The sequence below is a fragment of the Hydra viridissima genome, unplaced genomic scaffold, assembly GCF_058129835.1.
Source record: "Hydra viridissima isolate aposymbiotic clone 2 unplaced genomic scaffold, HvirCarnegie_v1 scaffold_10, whole genome shotgun sequence".
Taxonomy (NCBI): domain Eukaryota; kingdom Metazoa; phylum Cnidaria; class Hydrozoa; order Anthoathecata; family Hydridae; genus Hydra; species Hydra viridissima.
Genome location: NW_028324309.1, coordinates 16579409 through 16594883, shown reverse-complemented (window position 1 = coordinate 16594883; position 15475 = coordinate 16579409). Strand labels below are relative to the sequence as shown.

Below are 15475 nucleotides of genomic sequence, written 5' to 3'. Positions count from 1 at the left end.
ATTATTTACAAGTAACGCTTTAATGACATATCCTTTACGCACATAACTATTCACAAGTAACGCTATAATGACATCTTTTACGCACACAATTATTCACAAGTAACGCTATAATTACACTCCCCCTTGGTCATAACGACCACTTCACCTCACGGACTATATCGCTCAGGTGCCATCCTTTTTCGGGTGCTTCTTCGCAACATTGGCGTCTGGTTTGTCTCGTCTTCAGGTAACACAACGCACAGTTCTTCATCATCTTCTAGATCCTCATTCGACTTGTTATCAACTCTGACGGGTCTTAGGTCGCGTATGTGCCGGGATACTTTGTCCACTTCTACCGTTTGCTCCGAAATGATTCCTGTAATTCTCCCAATTTTGTATTGAGAGTCACATCGGTTGTCCGGGGGCTTTACCCATACTTCATCGCCGAGTTTAAACTTGTTGGTGATCTTCTCATGAGGTTCATATGCGTTTTTATCGTCGTCAATTCCTCTAACTCTAATTTCGTAATGGTATAATTTATTTGCGGGTGCTGTAGATGACTTACAACAGTCTTTTGGGCTGACGTTATACCAATAAACTGCCTCGGGTATGCTGCACGGAACTCTCTTCGCCGTTCTTTTCACTGTTCGATGGCACCGTTCTGCAATTCCATTCCCTGAAGGAACGTAAGCGCACCTGAAGCGAAGTTTAACGTTCCATTTGTTCATAAATTGCGAAAATAATGTGCTTCGAAATGCTGTATCATTATCCGTCAAAATTTCGTTTGGACCGCCTCGTTCAAGAAAGATTTCGTTTAATTCCTGAATGACACATGCACTAGTTTGGTCTTTAAGATGGCGCCATATTGCATATCGTGAAGGCCCACAGTCAATCAGGGTAAGAAAATGTTGCCCCTCATAATGAGTTATATCCATACCAAGCCGTTGCCACGTCCCTTTTACTTCGATCTTCCCTTTCGGCCACTTTATCGGACTTGGATCAATTGATTGACAGGCTACACATTTTTCAACCACTTGCCTGACTTCTTCCCTGCTTACTGATGGGTCAATTCTACGAACAAAATACAATGTTCTCTTCACACCATAATGTCCCGTGGACTTATGAACATGGTTTATTTCTTTGGGAGATAGAGAAGCACTAATCGTTCCACCTGCAGCAAGTTCAGCGGGCTTATCGATCATTTTCAACCAACTTCCAGGCACTCGAGTAAGTACATCGGCTAAGTTAGACTCCGAGGGCACTAGTTTAATATCCACTCTGAGTTTGTATTCCTCCACAATATTCGTAATGGTCTGAAGCCGTCTTCTAATCAGCATTTCGTTTGAAGCCTTTGTCTTCAATCTAGATTTTCCAGTCAGTGCATCGGTGACCCAATGTAATACTGCTTTCGAATCAGTGCAAATATGCAAGACATTCATCTTCCAATTGAGACCCATGTTTAGTCCTTTGATTACTGCATCGAGTTCAGACATGTTTATATGTGTTGTATCATCTTTTCTTAACCAACAAGCGTCTTCGATTATATTGCCATCAACTTCGATACTCACACCTAGCGCTAGTGAACTAGCATCCACCCACACTGTTGCCTCGTTGCCATAAACATTCCAAACTCCTTTGGCAGGATCGTCGTTACGTGTTCTTTTTACCATATCGTTCACCATTTTTTCAACAAAATTGCATTGTATCTTCTCATCCCATGTTTTCGTTAGGGCGTTTGCCGTCCTTTTAACAAATGACGAAGCTACACGCAACCAACCACAAACTGGAAGATTCCCAGTCATTTTTCCACATAAAGAGAAGATTTTTCGCCTCGTTAGAGAACTTGGAATTTCACCAAAATCGTTGTCTCTCTTCCAAAATAACTTCTTATTTTCAATTCCAACTTGTAATCCTAGAACTCTCGCCCCTTCGGACACACGAACCGCCGGCTTACAATGTAATCCATACATATCCAAATGATCAAGTACACTGCGAACTGATACGATGTCTTCATTTACAAGAATATCATTAATGTATGATGATGTTCCCTTCCAGATCTTTTCGTCTTGCGATAGAACTTTGTCCAAAACTGCTTTCATTATGACGGGCGCAACGTTCAGGCCAAATCCCAAACGTGTTAAACAAAACCTCTGTCCACGGAACACAACAGTTTGGTAAGCCCAGAGTTCCTCGCTGATTTTGAGTTGCATGTAGGCCGATGATAAATCAATAATTGAAATATTTTCTCCAAGCCGTCTCCAGTCTCGAAGTTTGTCAGCACATGCATCCGTGTTCGCCGTAAATGGTTCAATAAACGTGTTCAGCTCCCTGAAGTCTAACACTGGTCGCACTTTTCCTTTGTTTTGCTGCACCACTGCCATAAGTGGAACCAAACCTTTTACTGGACCGTGTTTTTTCGCTTCGTACTTTTGCAGCCATTTTTTCTCTATCCACCCTTCAATTTCTTTTTCGTAATCGTGTTTTATGCCGATGGGGATGGTATATTCAGCAATTCTATTCACCAGATTTTCAGGTTTGGTATTCCATTTCCACGCAATTATCCATTCTCTATTTTTCACACGTGCCAGATCGGTTACACCAATTACTTTACATACCAATTCAACCTTTTCCAGCCACTCCGCAACTGACTGTTGATCGTTTCCACTAAACTCTGGAATTAACTTTAAATCAAGTTTAGTCGCCATTTCGCCGAAATAGCTTGTAGTTTCGCATAAAAAAGATCGTTTTTTAGTTGTGCGTAAACGCCGATGTATCTTTGTAAAATTCAACACAATTTATATACAAGTTAATTCCCTAGGTATTCACACATATCTTTTCACACATACAATTATTTACAAGTAGGCATTCCCTAGGCATTCACACATATCTTTTCACAAATACAATTATTTACAAGTAACGCTTTAATGACATATCCTTTACGCACATAACTATTCACAAGTAACGCTATAATGACATCTTTTACGCACACAATTATTCACAAGTAACGCTATAATTACAGCTTGATATGCAATGAGAAACCATGTAAACTCTGAATAGTGTTTCATTATTTTTTCAAGGAACTTCAAGTGCGGGAGAGTGGTAATAATAGAGAGGAATTGATATTGGTTGTTATAGGTGTGTCTGCACTTGTTATCTCACCAGTACTTAAATATCATGAATTGCACAAATTCTTGCAAACACCAGACCACAATTGGTTTGGATTCACGAAATTTTTGTGTCAGCAGTAGGGGCAGTAACTACAGTTATGTTCCGTTGTTGCTAATTAAAAATGTAGCTCGTCTTTCAGATACTTAAATGCAACACACATGGCAATTTAAAACAACTATTTCCTGAATCAAATGCAATTTTCATCCTCTGCGAAACTATATCAAAAAACTGTGCCTTATACTTCCACCGCAGAGGCACCCCCATTGCTCCAGTAGGTATCATTGGGAGCCCTTACCGATGATGAACTTCAGCAGATGAATTCAAGTTACTAAAAATCGTTTTTCATGAATTCTTACGTTTTGGCAACACGGAGGTTTAAATAGCACTAGTTGATGGTGTTAATAGTCAAGGAAATCTCAAAAACTGTACTACCATTAAAAGAGCTTATATGGTCCAACCATCTCAAAATGCTCCGCCTTTTTTTGTGTCCGCACTGAGTAGACAACTGTAAGCATTCAGTGTGTACTGAGTCTTGATTATCTTTATCCATTAAGTTTCACCAACGTTATCTTGCAATTGTTTAACATGTTCAAATGAGTCAACCTCTTTGTTAGAACTAGTGTGCTGACCCTAAGCCGGACGTATTACAACAACATGTTAAAGCGTACTCAATATCACGCTCAGCTATGTAAAAGCTCTTCTGAATTCGTGGTATGCCTCTACTACAATGAAAGGTAGAGAATGTTGAAATAGTGGGTTATTGTCTAGATCATCCTGTAGTAGACTATGGTCTTCTACAGGAAATATTTTTTTGACTAGATCTGTATAAGTTTGAGTTGCTTTCCGTGAAATTCTTTTACCAATACTTCTTCCCATTCATACTGTATAGTCAACGTACAATATATTGATTTTGTCAGGAACCACTCATAAAAGTTCATTGTGTCTTAAAGCACATCCGAGAAAATCTTATGCGTTCCCTACAGAGATGGCTGTAGCGAGACGATGTCAATAACGTTTGATGCCAGGTGTATCACAATCAGCAACTTTGTTGCATCTACCTGTACCAATTGTTTAGTCTCATCTACCAAATCTTCCAAACCTTTTTCATCGAGCATTTATTTAAATATGCGGTGGTAGCGCAAATCACTATAAAACTACAATTAAATTCTCAATTGTCTCTAAGAGATGGACTCAGAATGTCGTAGCGATGGGATAATATCTTACCAGGCACTGCAGATTGTAACACTCCAGATTTTCAGTGACACAAAATGAACATAGAACGCGTTAAGCGACCGAGAAAATAGTCCAATGATATTGTCCTCCTGCGCTAATATTTATTTTTATAATCATTTGTTTCATTTTCCATGATATTGATCCAGGAAAGAGCTCTTTTAGATTGCCACATGTGTTGTGTTTGAGTCTCTGCAAGACGATCTATATTTTTAATTCGCAACAACCGGGGCATAATTCTGTAGTTACTGAGCGTTCTATAAACAGAACGCGACCATCATTTATCCCTGAAAAGAACGGTTATGTAGTATTGTAGCAGTGATAGAGTATTTAATGCGCTAGTATTGTAGCGTTATAAAGACACTGTGGAGCAATACTTGACAGCCATGTGAGCTGAAATGGAAGAGATCCGTGAAGTTTCACGCTATTAGGCAGATATGATCGTGGCTGCAGATAATTGATGAGCGTTTAATAATGCTATACAGTGTCATATTTGTGATGAGATGCTTGACAGGTGTAGGAATAATGAATTAAGTCCGAGATCACTGCCATATTTCTGGAAAATATTGAGATGCAGCACACAATCTATGCAACCTTAAGCTACGTATCTATCCTTGTAGAACTAAGGTGCCAGTGGTCTTTCACAAACTTAGAGGCTATGATGGGCATCTAATTATGTCAGCGCTTGAAAAATCAGAAGCTGCAAATGAAAAAATAAACTGCATACCAATTAATATGGAAATATATACAACTTTAATGTTAGACAGCTTCAATTCGTTGAAACTTTTAGTTCTTGAACTTCTCTAGACACTCTTACCTCAAAATTAAAAATGCTAGGAAAGGTTGCACAGATGATGAGTTAAAAATTCTTACGTCAAAAACATGTGTACCCATACGAGTAAAAATTGTTACGTCGCAAGCGTGTGTATCCATCTTGGTAAAGGGTTACTAACGCAGACTATCAACATGGGCAGCATAATTGGAATGCAATTAGGAACAAAGCTCTTGATGATTACCACAATACTTGAAAAGCTAACGCCCTACTACTCGCTGATGAGTTAGAGAATTTTATTAACCTGCTAATCCATTACTATGATCTCAATTCCGCGCAATAATTCTCGTTATCTTGCATATCCTACAAACTTCTCCTAAAAAAGACTAAACTTAATCTCTTCACGAACAAATGCTTTTGGTGGTCCATCAGTTAGGTAGCATATTGCAGGCTGGTTTCTCTGACTGATCACATTGTTACCATTGTACTCTTATTGTAAGTTAAGATTTCTTCCCTATCAGACAAGTTGGTTTATTGTTGAGTCCACAACTTCAAGCAAAGTTCGCAACTACTTAGTACTACGTTCGGATGAATCTCTTGCATTCAGCAAAAGGTCTGTGCATATTGATGCCTGAATATTCTTACAGCAAACATCTGTTTGAATCGCTCAGCGATGCTTTAGTCTCAATTAGTGTACAATCGGCCACGGCACGCTTTTAGATTGTACTTTTTGAGCAGTTAACTGAAGGCTTCCATGAAGTCGCGACTTGGATCTACCTGTAGTAAATTTGGCCACGTTAAGGCCCTCGTTGATATTATAAGGAAGCTAATTCTAATTGAAATAAGATATTATTTATAACAGTATAACCATCCAAAAACATTTATCAAAATTTTACACACTAACTAATGAAAATAAAAAGACATCAACGCCAAAAGCAATATAACCCGTGTAAAAAGCGAGAAACATGTGAAGATAATATACATAAAATATATACGAAGGAAAAAGAATTAACAAAAAGGATATAAAAAAATGATATACAAAAAAGATTTCAAAAAAGTACACAAAAGAGTGCGGTTAGTGGTGCGGAGTTTTTAGTTTTACGATTGGAGGAGAGTGTAAGAAATAGTTTTTTTTATAATTTAAAGTGGAGAAAATTTTATTGACGGTAAAGAAACTTAAAGGAAAAAGAATTGTTACTATTGCAATTTAAACTAGAAATATAAAGTAAAAGTGTTAACATAAAGAAAAATATGAATATAAATAGTATATATAGAAAAGTATGAATATATGTAATATAAGTAAGTAAAGAAAAGTATGAACGTAAATAAGTAAGAGTACTACCATTTCACAGAACCAAGAGGCATTCCCTAACCTCTATAAACTCAATCCACCAAACCTACGAATTACTAATGCCCCATCCCATCATCCTAAAACTAAACACACCGAAACACACAAGACATAAAGAAACCGCTAAAAAGCCCTGGCTCACAATAAATTCGAGTCAAAGCTGTAGCAACTTCAGGAGAGCTTCTGTCTGTGACGGTTTCAGCCTCCTTACATTTCGACCTAATAACGACAACAGTTAGCGCGTATTTAAAAGTTTTGCGGCGTATCATATCATGTGTTAAGTATAGCAGGTCAAGTTGGCGAATTGCATTGGGTTGGACCTCGTTTATCATGGGCCGCGGAATATATTGTGGAGCAAGCATGTATATCTACCATATTGCTTGTCTCTTTTGAAATGCGTGTGTAACTTCGCTGATTACCTTAGCCTTAGCTGCTAACTTTTTGACAGCTGCAGTACCACACTCGTAACTTTGGGTTTTTATAGTAAAATTTTGATACTCGTACTAAGTAAAGACAAAAGAAAGTTAATGATTTCAAGAGTTAAACTTTTAACACAATTTTGTGTTGGTACAAGTGCTTGCATAGTCAACTCCTATTGGCGTGATAATACAGATGCACGAAAAAAATGCGCACTAGTTTTTTAAAAGACAGAAAACTGTTTGTGTGATTTTGTACATGTAATTGTTCAAGCTTTTAGATTACCAAAGCTGGCACAAATGTTTGCAAATAGCCAACCCTTATTTCTGAAGAGAAAAGAGTTGAGACCAAAAAAAAATCCAAAATGCGAAGTTTGGTGTTCACACACTAATTCAGATCTTTAAAAACAAGCCACTCAACAGGCCATATAAACTTTAAGGTGGAAAGGTACCAATTATTATATTTTTTATTAATTATTATATTTATAAAACTTAAAACATCTTTTATGTATTGAGTATAAATATTTCTTTCGTGCCTTAAAAGTTTGCTTTCGCATTTTTTCCACTGCCAATGCTAAGTATCAATTATTTTTAATTTATCATTTATAAAAAGAATTTTTAAAACGTTAGGAAAGAAAATGAAATCGCATCTGACAACAATTTCCGTGAATAAAACTCATCTATTCGCTAAATAAAGATTGTGAAGAACGTAGGATCCACACTGGCAAAATTAGTCTGATTGATCAATATGGTAAAGGTCCTAAATTGTACTTGTTATGCATTTTTGAAAGAAAAGGATTATCAGATAATTACAAGAGGTTTTTTGCAGTAAAAACTATCAAATTTAACATCGGAGTTAGCGCTGCGAATAATTGAAATCGATCGAAAGTTCGATTTTAAATTTCAAGATCAAATCGCAGCGTTCTCAAACGCCGAGGTCCTTAATTATATTGTAAACAATAGCGAAGGTTATTTGCTATTTTGGTGAAGAATCATGCATTTTTGAAAAGAACTGTGGCGGTGTACTTTTTCTCTCGTATCGCTTAGATGGAAATAAAGAAAGACAGGTTTGATATGCATATCGTTGGTTGAATACGAATACGACAAAGAACGTCACGAATTAACTTTATAGTCATCCACGTTTTTCGTCAAACTTAATTTTTAGAAAGTCGCCTGAGACGAAGACATTTAATTGGCGAGAGAAATGCTATAAGTAAATAACAACATTTAACAAATAAATAACATTTTAAAAAGACGTTTTCGATTTTCTCCACTTTGAGGAAAACTGTTTAAAAGAGTTTTAAGGAAAAAACTCTTTTAAACAGTTTTCCTAGAGTTTTCCTCAAAGTGAAGAAAAGGATTTTTGATTTTTAAACAATAATGATAAAAGTAAAAATACTATTTCAACTATTTTATTTTCACATTTCTTTTTCGGTTTCCTTGTAATGTATTATTTTGGAATTTTTGAAGAGCATTGATAATTCTATGGTTGTTGCTATCGATTGCGTTGATCATGGGTGCAATCTTTTGCAAACAAACATTTGTGACGTTTTAGCTACTCGTATAGTTGTTTAGATAGCACGTTGATGGTCAATTATTTATGTCTTCGGCTGAACGACTTTTATTTAAGTCCAGTAAATAACTGTTTCGGAGCTTTTTTTTGGGCCTTTGTTCTTTACATTTATCCCTCCTGCCGTTTGCGAAATTTTTATCTCATTCGAAAAAAATGTTTGTCAAATAAAATCGTGACTCTTTGTGTGTTTAAGTGTGCAGAAATTCTCAAGGTAAGAGGAAATATTGGTTGAATAGCAAAAGATGTGAAACTTTATTCGTATATTCTTGATATTAAATTTTTTTAAACTTTCTTCACGCAGTTTTTTAATTTTTATTTCTTACATGTATTCGTTTGAATGGTTGTCATCTTGTCCTAAATCTATTTCCTCCCTCAATTATACATATATTGTGCATGTTTACGTTCGTATACTTGTACGTATGTTTCAGGCTAATATGGTCATATGAGTAGGATGTGACAAAGCTCCTCCACCAAATTTTTACCATACACGCCAGTGAATGTAAAAAGTCTTGTAACAGGTTATAGGGGGTTTATTTTTTTTACGATAAAAACCTCTTTTATTCTGCAATCCGAGTTGTTGAAAATACATTTACAAATATCATTAATAGGTTTTTAGAAATTGGCTTACCCTATGTAATAGAAAGGATTAAGCGCAATTATTATTCAGTCCCCAATGTATAACATACTAATTATCGCTGGTTATTGGATTATGCCATCCAGCAATAATTTTCTTTCTTTAACGCCATAATCTTGTGTTTGTTTTTTAAAAAGAAGGATTTGTATATCATTGTTTGGTAAATATTTACCATACAAAAACATTCTCTATTTTTTATAATTAGGACAATTATGTGAAACCTTTGAGTTTAAATTTCTACGTTGCATAACTGTGATATTTCACGATGCTAAACAAACCGCTTTTACATTTCAAATATATTTACTTTTAAATGTTTCGATTGCATAAGTTTTACAAGATTGTATAGTTTAAATATTTTGAAAGGTCTATTTCAAAAAATATTTGTAGAAATTATGTTTTTAAACTTTTTAAAAAAATCAGTATGGAGTAACTAATATACCATCCCAGACGCGGGACTTAAGATGTTGAAAAACCTCCACGGTTTCTTTGTCATGACATTTTTAAAGGCTTACGTTGTTTGTGTACACGTATATGTAGAATATATCTTGCATACGTGTACGTGCTTCACTATGTTTTACATAATGCATTGAAGGCGGGTAGCAAATAACAAAGACAAACGAATCTTTTCGAAATTTTTTTAAAAAATGAAAGGAAATGTTTAAAACGATTTTTATGTTCAAAACCATCAAAAGAGAAATTGACCGTTGAATCTCAATGTAAATGCTTTTGCTTTCGCGATAGGTTTTTGAAAAGGCATTTTTAGAACTTCTGTGAAAAAACCATGTAAAATAACACGAATGCCTCCAACGCTAACGTAACTCAGATGTTATTTAATGAGGCTTTTTTTTGGCGGGTTGCTAAAAATAAAATTGATTGAGCCTTTATATTATCAAATTTGTTTCAAACCAAATTTCTAAAATCATTTTCACCTTATAAATTCTTTCGGTGAATGATTTATAACCAAGATGGGCCTGAATAACAAAACAAGATTATGCTCAGGAAATGGGACATTAACCAAGAAAAAGGTATAACTTAGTAATATATTTCCCGCTAGTTTTCCATCGACCAACCAATCAAAATGAAGCAAACTTTTTATCTGCGAAACATAGCGATTTACATAATTTGACTTTATGGAAAGTCCACTCGTGAAATTGAATCTTTGATTCTAATCTTGATTTTCAAGCTTTTATTTTCAGCCAACAAACATAAGTGAAACTTTTCGGGAAAAAAAAATGAAAAAGTGATAGAAGATAAATCGGGTCACTGAAAAAAATATTTTTTTTTTCACTATTTTTACACCTCTGAAATTATTTTTGTTTTATTTTCTCAACGTTTCGCATAGAAGAATTTTTAAATAAAATAGCGATTTGAAAGTTTTAAAAATTTGTATGAGTAACATTATTGATGTCAATGCCTAACATGCCACTTGATTTAATGCTTTGAGAGATTCCTAGCTTGTTAAAACAACATTACTGTATTTATAGATGCGTCTTACGCAAGAAACTTTTGTGAAATTTTTAAACGTAATTCTCGATGTAATTCTGGTTATTTCGTGATTGAACCATAAGTTTTGTTAATGGTTTTTGCTTAAAACAGGAAAGAAATGGAGGTCCTTAAGATGCTAGCTGATGTAGAAAATGAAGATAAATTGAATTTTGCAAGACCACGATCAATGTCGAACCGTGAAAATCAGCCGTCAAAGAAATTTAGTAAGCCCCCTGTAATTAAATATATATCAAAGCAACTCCTTAAGAAAACAAAATCTGCTGATTCAGACAAGACTAAAAGAAAACGCTCATCAACCACAACAGCCTTGATGCAGTTTTTGAATCTTGCTGACGTCTTCCAATCAAAGGAGCGGTATTCGCCTTGTAATTCACCATTAAATGGCTCACCGACCACTTCGCCTTTTCCGAGACGTAAAAGTTTCAACTTTTTTCGATCGAAGAAATCGATTGATGAAAGCATTAACTCTGATACAGATTCCTGTCACAAGGCTGTAGTCAACAGAAGTCTGTCATTAGGTAATGTTCTAGATGCGTTACCAAAACGAGTAAAAGCAGAGAAATTAAGAGCTAAAAATTTTAATCGACGATGGAAAAGTCTTCCTAATTTACAAACGCGAATTTTTAATGTTGTTACTGCTAGTCCATTAGTATTCGGAACCTGCTCCGAGAGACAGACTACATGTGATTTAAAGGTGGAGAGAAAGCACTCAATTAAAGTTTTATTGCAACAAAGAAGAAATGGATTGCATCCTGCTTCGAATCGGATCATAACTCGACGAAGAAGCTCTGGAGGTACAGAAGACATTTTTATATTAGGAAAAATTTTAAAATTTGATAACGAACGTCTGGAGCAACTTGTTTCTTACACGTTAGAAAGAAACACTACAAAAATGTCTTTTGACCATGAACTATCTGGAATTCGTTGCAGGAGAATAAGTAAAAATTTAGAAAATGCAGTCAAGAACTGTTTACAAAACGATGAAAACATCTATAAAGTAGTTGCACAAGTGTTTATGGGTGAATTAAAAGGTCACGGGATTTGCTTTGCTACGCAGTGTACTTATCAGTTTTCTGAAGATTATTTTGCCTCTTCAACTTTTCAAACAGACGATATGTTTGTGTGCGCCATCGTTGTTGTAGAAAAGGTATAACTTAGTTAAAAATTGTGCAAAATTATGCAAACTGTGTAGAGGTAACATTAGCAGTTTACAAACTACTTGTTCCCACTCTAGGTTTTACAATCTCTGTTTATAGCCTATACTTTTCATATTTTACTGTCTGTTATATATACGACTTTTATCTTTTATTCTGAAATTAAGACAAATATGTTGGTTTGAATATCAGAGAAAATTATCTCCGGAAACATGCTTTTGCAACTTTAAGAAAGTTGAGCAAAAAGTTGCAAAAGCATGTTTTAAATCGCTCAAAAAATGTACATATTTTTTTTATATAATATTATTTATTTATTACACAGAAATATATTGTAACAATACATTGTGTGAAAGAGCATTTTCGTGTTGTTTTAGAATTTTTAATGTGTGTTTTTAACTGTCAAATGTTCAAAGATTTTTAAACAAGTTAAAGATGAAAATTAAGTTGGCGTTCATTTTATGCTTCAATGATTCTTTGCTATGAGAATTTTGGAGCAAAAAGAAAATGGCTTCTATTGAACTCTTTTCATTTTTTTCTAAAAATAAATTTCAGCAGAATTATACAAAAATACCAAAAATCTTCATGAAATAAGTAAATAAAATAAATAATTATATACAATAAATTATAAATAATTATAATAAAAATAATTCTTTATGAAATAAGTCAACACTCATTTCAACGATTCTTGTAAAAATATATTTACAACAAACTGCTCTAATAATGAGAATTTCAAAAAAAAACGACCTTTGACGCAAACGGGTCCATTTTCACATGGCCAAATTTTCTGACAAAGCAAAACTTTACTGAGACTGCAGCAAAGACGACAATTGGTATGACAATAATTGGTACGTAATAACATCTATGACAACCTAAGACAAATTTTATCTTAAAGCAGGTTTTCGCTTCCGTTTAGTTCTTACTTATTGTAATCTATAAAATCTCATCAATAAACAAACCGACAATAGTCATATAATAAATGAGGAAGTATAAACTATAGATGACAACTCATTTGTCGCCGACCATTCTCTAACTGATCATTACTATTAAACTACTTTACTTTTATTTTGGTGTAAAAAGTGCTTAGCTTTTTTTCTATAAATAAATTTCAGCTGAATTATACGAACATGCAAAAAATCTTCATGATCAAAAATCATCAAGTCGAAACACTTATTTCATTTATTACTTTGAGCCCTTTCTCTTAGAAACCTTCAGCTCTGCGGGAAACTCCGTTGTCAGGGAATGTTTATAAAAACAAATTGGATAAGCAAGTCTTCAGATTTTATAGCTTTTGCAATTGGAATTTTCTAAATGTAAATCTGCATTAATGCTTTGCTTGACACCTAGATTTAATTAAGATATGAAATGGATACAGCGTTTTCTTTAACTGACAATCAAGGCAAAAGCGTAAAAAGAGTGTCTCAACTTTCAAGCGCCTGCACCCATTACAATTTCTTAATTTCTTCGCTTTTTTTTCTCAAGAAAATTCACAAACAAAAAGCCATCAAGCAGCATTTGAAAATTTTGTTGCGGCTACAATTACGCAGATGAGCATGTTATCTATTTGATAAATTGATGCGTTGAAATAATCCTCCGCCGGTTGATAGCTGCATTGCGTTGCAAATGATAACCCTTTGTCTTTTAGTTCACCAATAAACACTTGTACCACAACCTTGTATGAAGTTTTATTGGTGTTCAAGAGAGGATTGATTATGCTCTCCAGTTTTGTAGTTATTTTGTGCGCTCTTGTATTTGAAAGGGTACTATCGTACGACACATTCCTCATAGTGGATTTCACAATTCTGGAGACTAAAGCATCAATTTTGTATCTTAAAAAAACATCGCCACTAGCTGTAACGTTGTTTTCATTAGCAGATAAATAATCCCCTCGGATTCGATAGGTTTTATCATGATAAGCTTTTTTTCTTTCTAATGAAATATATTTTAAGGGTTTTTCTGCAATAGTGGGATGAGCAAATTTATCAAAGTGATTTTTAGAACATCGACCAAAAATCAAGGGGCTGAATAATGCCGAATAACTTTTAACAATTGACGGAAAACTCTCTGGTGAACTGAAGCTTCTATGGACCGTCGTCGGAGTTTTTTGGGTTTTTAAAAAATTTGGTAAATCTTCAACCACCTTATTGTCAGAAGACAGCAGTTTTTGAAAAGAAGAATTCAAGTCGTCGTTTTCCAATTCGTTTGATTTATAGACATTTTTTTCTCCTACCGTTTGACCCTCTTCAGGTAAATGCAAGAACTTGTTGGTGGTATCCTGTAAAAAAATACCGCATTGCAGCAATGCGCCTGAAAATGAGCTTCTCGATGCTGGTGAAAACAGCAGTTCTTTTTCTGTTGAAGCAGAAAAACTTTTTTTATGACCCCATTTGGATATACCATGCGAATGAACTGGTCTTTGAAGCATTTTTTTATTTATTCAAACAGCCTCTGCTTGCGTTAATTACAGCTGCTCATAAGAAACTTTAAAAGCATCAATTTTTATTATTTTTGTAATTTTAACTATAAGTGTTTATTCCTTTTAAAGATTTTTATCGTTAGCTATAATTATCTATTTAATATTTGATAACTAAAAACATTCCTTTACAGTCGGGATTAAGTATATTTTTGTGTAAACCCAATTGATTATAAGACGAGAAAGAAGCGGAAACAGTGGTAACTGATTCTTTTACGGGTTTTTAGTAAAAAACTCCAAACGCTAGTTGAAAAACTTCCTGAATGACGTTGTCTGAGAAGAAGAATGGTTTCAAACACTCGGTGAAGATAATAGATCTGTTATCTGTTGATAACAGATCTATTATCTTCACCGAGTAAAAAGAAAAGCTAACAGACAATATCGAATTTTCTTTTTAAATTTAATTATTTTTGATTCAAATCTTGTGTTTTAACATATATTTATCTGTGTTTCCAATCCAAAAAAAAAGATTTTTTTTATGCATTTAGGTATATAATCAAAGTATAAGTAATCAAAATATAAAAAAAAAGTAATCAAAATATAAAAAAATAGGAGAGCATTTTTTTTTTTTTAAACAACAATTAACTTTTACAAAGATAATTTTTAGTGGTTTCAAAAGATAATTTTTAGTGGTTTCAAAAGATAATTTTTAGTGGTTTCAAAAGAGTATTTAAGGTTAGACTTTCTATAAAAGCACCGCAGCATAAAATTGATTGCAAAATACTTCTTTTGATTTCTCAACGTTACACCGTGCGGTAGTGAAAAACAACTTCCGAGTTTTTTTTTCATTATTGTTTTATAATAAAATCTACTTCCCCTTAAGCAGGATTTTTTTTTTTTAATTAAAAATCACCTAACCCAATGTAAGCAGTGAATGCAATCACCCTTATGGCATGAATTAAAGAAGTATTATGACGTTTTATGAGTTCTTACTGCTAAACAGAGCGTGAGAATTTAGATCAGCTGACAATACGATAAAAATCGTCGTTAAATTTATCTTTCATAAATGTTTAATTCGAACTGTTTATGATTCATGCAGGGTTTTATCTTCAGTGTTTACCAATGAGCAATCTATTGACTAATTACTTAACCCATCTAAAAAAGTGGTATTATTTATTGTATGCATGGATTCGCAATTCTAAACCCGTGCAATCTTAAGGCATTTGTTAACGTTGCAGAGTCCAAAACTAAGAAACAGATGTTTGTAATGTTTTTTGTTCATACG

At 34.2% G+C, this 15475-nt stretch overlaps 3 protein-coding genes across 3 annotated transcripts; 1 reads left to right on the top strand and 2 right to left on the bottom strand.

Annotated features, from left to right (window-relative positions):
* Positions 1–146: 146 nt before the first annotated feature.
* On the bottom strand, positions 147–2684 carry LOC145198146 (uncharacterized). The gene has a single exon (XM_090101067.1). It carries the CDS (start codon positions 2682–2684, stop codon positions 147–149), a length of 2538 nt encoding a protein of 845 aa, XP_089957193.1.
* Positions 2685–8558: 5874 nt separating this feature from the next.
* Positions 8559–11929, top strand: LOC145181831 (uncharacterized). Its single transcript, XM_080057005.2, has 2 exons — positions 8559–8697; positions 10717–11929. Exon 2 carries the CDS (start codon positions 10724–10726, stop codon positions 11777–11779), a length of 1056 nt encoding a protein of 351 aa, XP_079913131.2. The 5' UTR covers positions 8559–8697; positions 10717–10723; the 3' UTR covers positions 11780–11929.
* Positions 11930–12910: 981 nt separating this feature from the next.
* Positions 12911–14337, bottom strand: LOC149883386 (uncharacterized). Its single transcript, XM_090100176.1, has one exon. The coding sequence runs from the start codon at positions 14200–14202 to the stop codon at positions 13282–13284; it is 921 nt and encodes a 306-aa protein (XP_089956302.1). The 5' UTR covers positions 14203–14337; the 3' UTR covers positions 12911–13281.
* Positions 14338–15475: the final 1138 nt, after the last annotated feature.